At 35.9% G+C, this 11,753-nt stretch overlaps 1 protein-coding gene and 1 pseudogene across 1 annotated transcript; one reads left to right on the top strand and one right to left on the bottom strand.

Moving 5' to 3' along the window:
* Positions 1-221: 221 nt before the first annotated feature.
* On the bottom strand, positions 222-9,185 carry LOC149499637 (uncharacterized; annotated as a pseudogene).
* Positions 8,614-11,658, top strand: LOC149499636 (uncharacterized). Its single transcript, XM_089739414.1, has 2 exons — positions 8,614-10,115; positions 10,880-11,658. Exons 1-2 carry the CDS (start codon positions 9,720-9,722, stop codon positions 10,934-10,936), a joined length of 453 nt encoding a protein of 150 aa, XP_089595540.1. The 5' UTR covers positions 8,614-9,719; the 3' UTR covers positions 10,937-11,658.
* Positions 11,659-11,753: the final 95 nt, after the last annotated feature.

The following is an 11,753-nucleotide window of genomic DNA, read 5'->3' as shown; positions in this document are numbered from 1 at the left end:
ACGATAAAGACGAATAAAAGTATAATAAGAATAATGTCTGGTGTTGAATTAGTTATGGTTACGGGAGTAAGGTGAGTAGTGTCATTCAACTTCTTCCAAATAGAAAATAAACATTTTATAGAAGTATCACAAAATTCAGGGACCATCGTCCTGAATAGAAAATTTTATAACATATATATATAAACCAAAATATACATATAAATATATATATCTATCAGGTGAGTAATACTCGGTAAGATTGCAACTTTAAAACAGTTATATTTTAAACTGTTAAACAGTTGTCCACCGGAAATCCTTGCGGAAAAATCGCATAATTGCCGTCGCTCTAATTTTAAGGCTCATTTTCTGAGTCTGAACCTGTATTAACGATGAATTGTTTCGTCATTTCGTCAATGATATGATCGCTTTGCCTACATTCATGTTCGACCTTTTGCACTCTTCAGCATAGAGCACTCCATTGTTCCGGCCGGGTTACGTTCCAGCCGACGTTTTTAGCAGCTACGTGCCCTTTAATAGCAGCCCACGCCATCTCGATGGGGTTTAAATCTGGATGATAAGGCAGTAATCGAAGGACATCATGGTTGTATTGTATAAACATTTCGTCTATCACGTATTCACGTATTGTTTATGCATGTCTTTGTTTTTTTTTATTAAATCATAAAGTTGCGGTTTACGCATGTCTTTTTCATATGGTATACCCTTTTCTGCTAACCACGATTCCATTTTTTCTTTCTTGTTTGGATGTAGGGGCAGGATTCAAAATTTTGTGTGGTATGGAGCATTATCGACAACCACCCCCGAGTTAGGGCTCAAATTTGAAATCAATTTAGTCCGTAACCACTTCTCATAGTTTGAGAAACTCATGTCATCATGATAGTCTTTTGTTCCCAGATTTGAACATCAACAGGGTATTCAAAACAAATCTAGCTTCTGATCCAACATGCACCATAACTAGCCGGCTGACCTTTGGATATAGGACGCTTTAGTCCTTTAGCGGAGCAATCTCACCATGCCTTACTTTTTGTATGTGATGAGTGGGCGTAAGACTCGTCAGTGTATACGATCGATCGCCTTTTATGCCTGCATTTTTTTATTGCTTTCGAGTACAATATCCTCTTTAGGCGAATGTCGGTCTTCTTTTTAAGGTTCTTTCTATTGGTTTCGGTCTTTCACCACTTGAAACCCAAGTTTTTAACAATTGTCTGTAAGCTCGTTTTAGCTCCTTGAAAATTCACGTCTTGTTTGAGTTTCGCTAGTATTCAAAAATCAATAAATTCCAAATCGATAAAATCGATTGCGATATTTGATTGAATAAAGGGATGATTGTGTTTACATAGAGTCAATCCCTAGCCTAGACCTCGGCCCCGCGCACATCGCTCATCCCACCATTTCATAAAAACGTTCCTGCGCAGCCTTCTGCGGGATACATCGGTCGTTTTGTACTTTTGACCACTTGAAATTATTTTGAAAACAAAAAAGTTTGACTTAACATTTTGTTTTTTAATTCTGGTATTCGCTAATACGACCAAAGGAACTTTGTGTAGAGCTAAAAATTACGATTAATTTCATAAATTTTAATTTACTTTTTAGATATATTAGATATATTTTAGACACCAAAAGCTTACATTCAAAGTATTTTCTTACATCATGTTTATAAATTCAACAAAAAACTGCAACCGGTAAGTTTCGATTTACATTTGCGTGTACGCGGCTATCTCTAGTAGTACTATAAACAAACTTTGTTATCACTTCACTTCGCTCGAGGCAGGGTAATTACTATTAGTGTTTATAGAATGCCAAATCAAGGTTATTCCAATGCGAACGCGAAGTGATCGGAATATCGTAGTGGGATGCGAGTTCTTGTTTGAATTTCAAAGAATCGCAAGGCTGGAGTCAGAGTTACACCCTCAGAGCATGCAGGCAACTTTTTTACATCGGACATATTCAAATAAGTATAATTGCTATTCTTATTTCTTGAGGTCAAGTGGGCCACTTCCTTACTGGTCTCTAATACATGCAAAATATTTTTCAACTTTGCAAAGCATATTACTTCACCTTTACTATTTCCAACTTCACATCCCTTGTTATTAAATGTGACCTTATGTCCATTTTTCACAATAGCCCCAACTGAGAGATAGAGAGAGCCAGCCTGGGTATAAATAAAACATTTTTAACTTGTATTTTATTTTCTCGACTTAACTAAGACAGCTCCTAGACATCCAAGGTCTCCTTCGGGCCTCTTCCTCGTCGTCTCATCTTCCTCCAGAATGTATAAACGCACCTCTAGCTATCTCCTGCCGCATCCATTCAATATGGCATTTCTTGTATAGTTAATAGCATGCAGCTGATGCCAATAGACAATATAATCAAAATTACGCCGAGAATGATATTGATATTAGAAACATTTCTGTGCAATAACTGCAAGTCTGCCAAATTCGCACGCCTTAGCGCGATCACCACTTCTTCTTTAGTTTACGACGAACCCATTTTTATTAAATTTGTTCACTGCTTTTACTTTAAAGTCGCTTACGACGAGTATATTGCTCACAATGAATATCGTGGAATGTTTCATTTTCACACACTAAGTACTTGTCGCGCAACCGAAACCGAACCCTATAGGCAGGGCCGCCATGTAAGGACGGGACTAAGGAATTCAAACGACTGATCGAAATATGATTTATTACTCTCTCCATAATTAAACGATACATGTTTATATAAATGCTTACTTACTACGTCACACAGCCAATTCCATTCACGGCTAAGGGTTCTCTGTTAGCCACAGTGATGTTTTTTACAGATGATTCAGTGACATTATGCATCCAATCAATTCTGCTTGTCATATGCATGGATGCACCGGAATCAATGTACCATTCATCATTTACATTTTTGCTGACTGTAGCTGAAAAGTCTGCTACAAAACTAGTACTTTCTCCTTTGTTTGCCGTTTGTTTCTTTGGTAGTTTACAATATTTAGCGAAATGTCCATTCCTATTGCAGTTGAAGGATCTCAAACCCTTTGTTTTTATCGATAAGGTATTATTTCTGTTTTTTCTTGAATTTGTATAGAAAGCTGCTGATTTTGATCTGTTAACTTCTTTTATAAATTTAGATTTCACTGAGTCAGCACTTATTTTGATGCCAGAGCCCATAATCATGGGTTTGTATTCTTCTGGTAAGCCAGTCAACATGAAGGTGCCAAGCCACTCATCATTGACATCAAAACCATTATTACTTAACTTGTGTGCAGTGTTCATTATTTTACTTGCGTAATCCTCAACCCTGTTACTTGAATCTAATGTGGTGTTGAGCAAATCTTTAAGCAAACCTACCCTTCTTGTTAAACCATTATAATCAAATGCCTTTTGCAAATTTTCCCACACCTGTTTGGCGGTTTTTCAGTCTTGAAGATGGACATAATTTTGCGGATCCAGTAGTAAGGTCAGCTTTGATTTCGCTTTGACATCCTTTGCAGCATCCCCCGGCTTGCCGTCGTGGCAAGCCGGCCGTTCAAATATGCTTTCATGCTGAATTTCCACGTGGCAAAGTTTGTTCTTCCTACCAGTTTTTCTAAATTAAACATATTTGGGCCCAATTTGCTTATCTTCACGAGAAATATTAAATTTTTGAAGAATAATCCTACCCTTCAATGTAAATTGCGACGACAGTTTTTCGGATTGAAGTTTTCTCCACTTTATTATTATTTCTAGCTGTACCACAACGAAACCACGCTCTGCTACCATGTAAGAAAAGTACGTGGTTGTGGAAGAAATAATGAAACGTTTTAGGATCACAATTTAACTCGCATTTTATTGTCAGAGAAAAAAAAGTACATTGAATGTCAGCTTGACAAGTAGCACAGCGCCACACGCGTAAGAAAAAGAAACTAAAAAGGCTGCATTCCATTTCTCTAATCTTCAATGCTGTTATCGCACTGCTAGTCCATTGAAAAGTTACATTTGGGGTTGCGTTTCTTAGAGGACGCAATTTTATTTTTTTGATGTGTAGGGGGGGTAAGTGTAAAGCTAAAATCAAGTTTGTGGGGTCGCCACCCTTGTCCCACGGTCGCCATCTTGAAAATAGGGGTTGAAACGGTTTTTACGATATATCTCTTAAACTATTTATCTGATAAAAAAAAATTATTAACGTTTTTTGTTGCAAATTAAATTCTCTATAACTTTGGTCCAGTAACTTTTTGTCGTAGATTAAAAAGTAATAAGTGAAAATGTTCAGAAATTCGAGAAAAAAAAATATATTTTTCGATATAACTTTTTTTTTATCGTTGATTCCTCTTGCAATTTGTAGCCGCTGCCGAATTTCGACCGCAGTAAGGAACCGATTTCGCATACTTGCGAGAGTGATAAATCGATCACCTCGCACTGATGTACATCTAATACCGCGACTATCTGGTCTCCTTGTGTATAGACCGGTTTGGTCATACCTTGCTACGCGATACATTTAGAGTTTCAGCAATTTCTCGCTGCGTTCGCCCTTGACTTTGAAGTAGCACAGCCTGAGCAACTTGAGCAGGTGTTAGGGTCATTGTTTTCCAATTCTGGAAGCGTAAATTACTACCGATTAAAAAAAAAACATTAAAGATTAAATGCATGACTATTGGAATATCGAATTTTAACTCACCCGTCTTTAGTGCGTTTCACTAACGAACTAACGTTAAGTGTCACAGAAATTAAACAAATGAACGTTTTTGACCGCTTACCCTCTTAAATTAACAAAAAAACCGGTTCTGACAAACTGCTACTCGAAATTTTGGGCCATATTCCGTGCCATTGACTGTATATATGTTTGGTGTATTTATATTTTAATGATTCCTTGTGCTTGCCTTCAGCTTGTTCATAAAATGTACAAGTGCCACAAATATTTCTCAGGATGAAAAAATAATAATTAAACTTTGTATTACAGATAATCTCGTACTGTCTTTTGGTAGCCATCTTCACATCACAATAACATGCGTCAGTCTGTTCTTTGAACCGATCTGTGTATATACCGTATATACGGTACATTTTAGAAATATTTAAAGTTTCGCATAGATACTTTCTTTTGGAAAATTTTCTGACATAGTGTGCTTGTTTTGCTGGAAATAATTGTATGTGTGATAATATGCTCTCTTTTGTTGGCACTGACATTTTGCGTGGTCGATTACTATGTTTACCTCTACAGTCAGTTTTTTCAGAATCACTATTGTACTTTTCTTTGGCAGTGTAAACCATTTGTTCGGATATTCGTAAAGTATTTAGGAAAAACATCTTACACACACGAACTTTATTACCACCTAATGGCAAATAATAACTTATAGTTTGAATACGGTTTTTATTTCAAGTAACTTGAAGTTTTTTCACAGATTCTGATATAACGTATTTAGTTATAAATTGCCATTGCAACTCATGGTTACCAAATTTATATTTTTTTTTTCCAAAACGGCATTCCTACTATTTTATGGAAACGTTTCACCACATTGCAAGACTCTGCTTTTTAGAATGACATCCAACTTGGCCAGAGTTTTTTAAAGTTTTCGATTTATTGGCTATCTATTCTTTTTCATTTCAGCGTCGCTTACAGTTTAAGTTGTTTGTAGTGATAGAGAGAGAGAGAGAGTTATCATCATCACAGGTAGGTAGGTAGGTCTTGTTGCTTTGGGTTTTCATCTCTATTTATTATTATGACCATCCCGTTGTGGTTTAACATACACCTATTTTGGGGCGTTAAAGTCTTATTGATATTAATATTGCCATTGTCTACATTCATGTACAAAATCTTCATTATTTTCAATAGGTTTTAGTGTTTCGTCGTGGTTTCTATCATTTGAGTCTAAAACAGTGTTATCTTCCTGTATTGTGCAATCAAATAGAATTGGCGTACTCGATTTACTTTTAAGGACTTGAATAATATAACCGTCTGGCGAAGAAACAAAATCAACATTGTCTAATATAAAAGAAAGGTCCGATACAGATGTTGGTGTTCTTATTAGCTGGTGATTAATAATGCCAATATAATCTGCACCTAAACTTGATAGCACTTCATTTTAAGTAGAATTTACGTTTAGGTTTATTGTTTGTAGTTCACATATATCTAAAGATGGTTCTTGTTCATTGTCACCTTTTTAGAATAAGATGTCGTCGGTACATCAAAAATATTAACAGATATCAATAAATAAAAAAATACACGATTTTCAGTTTGAGCAGGTACATAGCATTTGAAACTTTTGTTGCTTTGCGGGCAAATGGAAGAATATCGGGCATTTCAACATCGTTATTATCTTCAATCTCTGAAATGAATTATTAAAAAGCATAGTAGGAGAAAGGAAAAGTAAAAGGCACTGTGTTGAATCGATGTTTGGTAGCATTGGTAGCATAGGCATTTGAGCTGTTTAATAGCTAGTCTGAACAGTTGTTCGAGATGTTTGGTAGTCTGCTTGGGCGGATGTTTGTGAAGTTTGATACTGGGTGGGATAGTATGATGGTTGGTGTAAATCACTTAATATTTGTAGGACACGAATTTAGAAAATAGTTGTTTGATTATTCTTCAATTTTTCCGACTACGAAAGACTAGTAAAACTATACTTTAATCAACATCTTCCATTTCTCTTTGTGTTTGGCCTCATAATAGCCATCACTAATAATACTATTCATTGGTTATCTTTTTGTCGTTGAATTGAATTTAAAAAAGCATTTAATGCGTTAACATTAAGACCAATCTCTTCCTGTGTGCCAATATCATTTAGCTTCACAATGTTTGTTGAAGTTGGTGTCATTATTTGGTATGGCGGTTGCGCATCAACATCGTTTGAATTGATTATGGGCGGTGCGCTCTTTACAGATAATTCTAATGCATATTGTGGTTTAGACTTGTCCCTGAAAACCAACTCCTCTGTTTCGCTAACTATTTCAAAAACTTAACGATTTAAACGAATTTGAACATCTTCCGGAAAATTTGAAACAGTTTCCCCCAAGTTTTTGAAAAAGTCAATAATTGTGTTGAAGCACTTGTTGAAGTTGAAGCACGTTGTATAGTTACAGCTGAATAATCTATTTCATTTATTGTGGAGGAAGAGGTTGAAGGACGTGGAGCTTGCTGGTTTTGTCAAGAAGAATAGTACCGTAAAATGGGGTGGATAGACACAATTTTCAATTTCTACATAGATTTTCTCACATATTTTGTGTGCAAAGAAGTGTGATATCAGGAGTCATGTTGTAATTAACTAAATAATTATCCTAAAAATAAGTAAAAGTATGTCTATTATTTGTAAATTAAGGAAAAGTAAACGTTTTTTATTTATCTGGAAACAGGGGTCAAAAGATACGAGACGGGGGTGCTTTGAGAAAAACGCTAGGGCAATCCACTTACATTTTTAATAAAATGAACGTATATTTTTAATAAAATCAACATACTATATTTTTAACAAAAATCGTTTAAAAATACACTTATGGTTATTTAAAGTGGCATAACATTTAAAAAAATCAGGAAGAACTTATAATTCGAAGCTAGGAAGAAGGTATAAATACTTACCTACAAAAAAGTTTAAGAATCCCTTTTCACTATATCGCCATATCAATCAATTTGTCATAATCTATTGAGTAGTTTGGTCGCTCGTGCTATTACTACAATCTGTGTAGGTTCTAGTAGGTTGTTGTATCAACTCATTTCTTATAATAATCACTGATGAATCCCCTGCGGTTGATGCTTCTTCTGATTAATTACTGATGGATCTAATGGTAGTAACTCAGAATACATGTGCTGTTGGATAGGTGCCCCGGAGTGTATTGTGGAATAAGTTGGCGGGTCGGAGTAAGTACTGCGTGAACTAGTTGCCCTCTGTTGTTGCGTTGGTGGTTCTGAATAAGAGCTGCGTGAACTAGTTGCTCTCTGTTGTAGTGGTGATGGAGACGTTGGTAAAATATACGTTCGAGGAGGCGAAAAATATTCAGGAGTTTTCGATCGACCTATCGAAAAAAATAGGCAGGGGATTGTAGTTCTTTGCTTCGATTACGACACCGAAACATCTGATAATTTTTACATATAAACGGCTCTCTTTCATGTTTATGTAACAATCTCAATTTTTTTAATTGCAATTATTTTACCATGTAAGTCACATTCATCATATTCCTGGGGTTGGGGTGAATTGGTCGTTTGAGGATTTCCACTACTTTAGGTTGATCAGCCCTTGGAGTAGAGGATACCTCCGTAGTCATATTATTGTTGTCACAGTCAATACGTAACCTACGAGCTTGTACTCTTGTCATGAACGATACTACATGCTGTTGCATTTCCTTTAAGCTGTTGAATGTAAAAGGTATCCGGCTCAATGCATCTGAAACTGCGTTGAGTAAAATTCACATGATTAATTATAATATTTAAATAAATATATCCCATAGACTCTAAATTAGAACTAATTTCTTCTATAATTATCTTATCCTGTTGTACTAAATTCAATAAATTCTACTAAACTAGCTGCACTATCGATTAATAAATTAAGATCGATATTACTATTTTTAAGTTGACACTTAATTACACAAAAATTACTATAACTAAAAATCGAATGAGTGCACTGCTTAGGTACGAAAAACTCTAAGTTGTCATAGTTATTTGCGTTATCGTTGCGCAAGTTGTCTTGGACATTGGACTCTTGCGTGTTATGCTGTACACGCTGATAATGCATCGGTCGTCCGCGAAAATGCTGACGCTGGCGCTGATCGCCTGCGTGTTTACCTCGATTTACGATATGTGAAGTTCGTTGACCTGTACTATTTTCATAACAATTATAGTTACGATTATAATTTGTCTTATTGTTATAAAAATGGCTATCTCCTCGGCCTCGGAAACGGTAGATTCCGCGTTTAACATTTTGGTTAGCTCTAAATTGCATAACCTGCTCTTGTGGATGGAAAGACATAGATTTCCTTAAACTGAATATAAAGTAATTCCGCCTGAACTTAATAATAACATATAATACAGAACAACGTAAAAAAAAATTACAATATCAGAGCAAAAACTTACATTGCAGTAAGCACGTATTTACTGTCAACGTATATGTAGGTCATGACGTCTTACGTAGCATGGGTGAATGAACTCCTCAGCATTGGTCTCGAGCTGACTCCTAGCTGTTCCACCTCGGACCCGTACAATTTATCTCCCGGCGCCCTGCATATCCTCTCATCATAAGGCTTGAGCATTCTCCCGGCTCCCGGCAGCAACACCCTTTTCTGTCTTCTTCTATTGTTCTCATCGCTTCATCCAAACCAATCTTCTGTGAGGGTTTTTTTTTTCATTTTCTGTAATTTTAAAATCTTCTTTCCTCTTATTTCTCGTCTTCACAAACTTCTATTCTTCATAATTGTATTTCTTCATATTCTATTCAGCTACTCTCGTATTTTACGTATGTTGCAAAATTTTAACTGCTGGCTAAGGGTCGCCATGTATTGGAGTGTTGTAGGTGAAATAAAAGAGAACTGTTCAAGTCGACAATTCGTGTAATACTGTCATAATTTAGTGTGTGCAGTTACAAATATAAGGTTAGGCGAGCTGCACACTACAAACTCATGACAGGCTCGCGTACCACGTACAGGTGGGTACTCACCTAGCCGTGTAGCACGTAACGTAACAGATACTGTATCAACTTGCAAGTGGGTACGGCTGGTCCACGGTCCACAGCGTATCTAGACGAGCTGCCGGATCCGCAGTGCTCGCAACGACGTCACGCCGACAACATGTCTCAAATGGTGGCTAGTGCTGCGTTCATATTCATGTATAATATTTTAGATAATTATAAAAGTCCACGTCGAACACATAGAAATCGTTCATACAATTTAGTAATGGATATGAAGTCTCAAGAGATTAGTGGACATTTCAAGAATTTCACTCGTATGTCGAGTACAGATTTTGAGTATCTAATTAATTTAATTGGATCTCAAATTCGCACTAGAGACACAAGGTTTAGAAAAGCGATTCCCGTTCAAGACAAATTGGCTTTAACATTGAGATTTTTAGCAAGTGGTGATTCATTCACTAGTTTACAGTATACCTTCAGAATGTCTAAGCAAGTTATAAGTTTTGTTCCAGAAGTTTGTGCAGCAATCATCAATGCATTGAAAGACAATGTAAAGGTAAGTAATTGAACTTTTTAATATAGAAACTAAATCAATGATATAGGCAAATAAAATACTGTGGGTAACTTAAACATAATCACCCATATCCAAAATATCAGACAATTTACTATGCGGAGATGACATAGCATATTGTTCGTTGAGATGTTGAGGAGATGGTTGACCCGGAGATGTTTGGCCCGGAGATGGTTGACCCGGAGATGGTTGACCCGGAGATGTTTGGCCCGGAGATGGTTGTCCTACAGACGTATATATTTGGAATAGCTGTTCCATCTTTTTTGATGTATTGGGGCCTATAATATCCCACATTGGCTGGTTGGCTATACGCCTGCATCGAGGTTGGTTGAACTGAAGGATATCCTTGAGACGTTTGTGTCCTATTACTTGTGTGCTGGTAGGGATATTTATCAAAGTAATGGCAGTCTGCCTTAAAAATTAAGTCACATATGCCTTGTTGCACGATATTTTTAGTGTGCTCAGAATATTTCATCATTTTACTTCCTACAAAAGTCAAAAAAGATTTAATCTTCTCATTTTGCGTGTTGGTATTTGAGGAGGCTAATGTTAAAATTCCAAAAGCTTCTTTCAAGATTTGTAACTTTGGATCGCGTTTTTCTTTTTTACTTGGCTGCCCAGATTGTACTGAGCTATTTGGTGGCTCCGAAATTCCTTCTACTCCAGCTGCTTCTTCATTGTCCTCAAGTTCCGTTGTATTGCTTACCTAAAATATGATAAAAGTTTAACTGGTGTGTTATCGCTTGCAGATATCTGACAACTCACTGGACTGGAAAAATATATCCGATGATTTTAACAATTTATAGAATTGTCCTCACCGCGTCGGACCAACAGATGGAAAGCATGTGTTGCTTGCTACAAGCACAGTTCAACAGCGGTGCAGAATATTTTAATTATAAGTCAACATACAGCATCGTTCTGTTTCCCATAGTGGATGCAAATTATAACATTTTTTTCACGGATGCAGGATGCCAAGGGCGAACCTCGGAGGAGTGTTTAAGAATAGCAAACTACATGACATGATTGAAAATAATATTCTTTTCTTTTTTTTTTTGCTTTTCCCCCATCATGCATATCACCGGGCCCTTATTATTCTAGTTAACTCATTCACTCCAGTTCTCTCTTTCATGCCTCTCGCACTTGCATGCTTCATACGGTGTCTTTCTTACATTCCTCATCTTTCTTTCTTAGCCGGGTGGGATCCCGCTAGCCTAATCTGTTACTGTGTTTTGTTTTCCGGGGTAAATAAAGTTTTGCTCCTTTATTTATTAACAGAATCATCATTAACAGAATCATCAAATTATTTGGAACTTATTTATATTGTATGGCTTACATTATTTAGACCTTTTCTACTTCGTAATTTTAACACTTTTAATATGGTAATCTTATTTCTATTTTGTAGGCTTAATAATTGTAATCTTAGTCTAACTTAACTTTAACAATTTTCATTTTTATTTTATTCCTATTTTCTAAACTTGTACATTTTTAACCTTTACTTCAACTTAACTATAACATTTTTTATTTTTATTTTATTTCTATTTTCTTACCTTGTACATTTTTAACATTTACTTCTTCTTAACTATGACATTTTTTATTTTTATTTTATTTCTATTTTCTTACCTT

Source organism: Bombyx mandarina, chromosome A1, assembly GCF_030267445.1.
Source record: "Bombyx mandarina strain Sakado chromosome A1, ASM3026744v2".
In the NCBI taxonomy this organism is placed as follows: domain Eukaryota; kingdom Metazoa; phylum Arthropoda; class Insecta; order Lepidoptera; family Bombycidae; genus Bombyx; species Bombyx mandarina.
The sequence above is the reverse complement of the archived record's forward strand: the minus strand, read 5'-3'. Positions and strand labels throughout refer to the sequence as shown.

Bases quoted from the DNA above. Each gene is read 5' to 3' on its own strand.
- LOC149499636 (XM_089739414.1), top strand. From the start codon at position 9,720: ATGTCTCAAATGGTGGCTAGTGCTGCGTTCATATTCATGTATAATATT. The intron at 10,116-10,879 runs GTAAGTAATTGA...TATCGCTTGCAG, and splicing joins CATTGAAAGACAATGTAAAG to ATATCTGACAACTCACTGGA.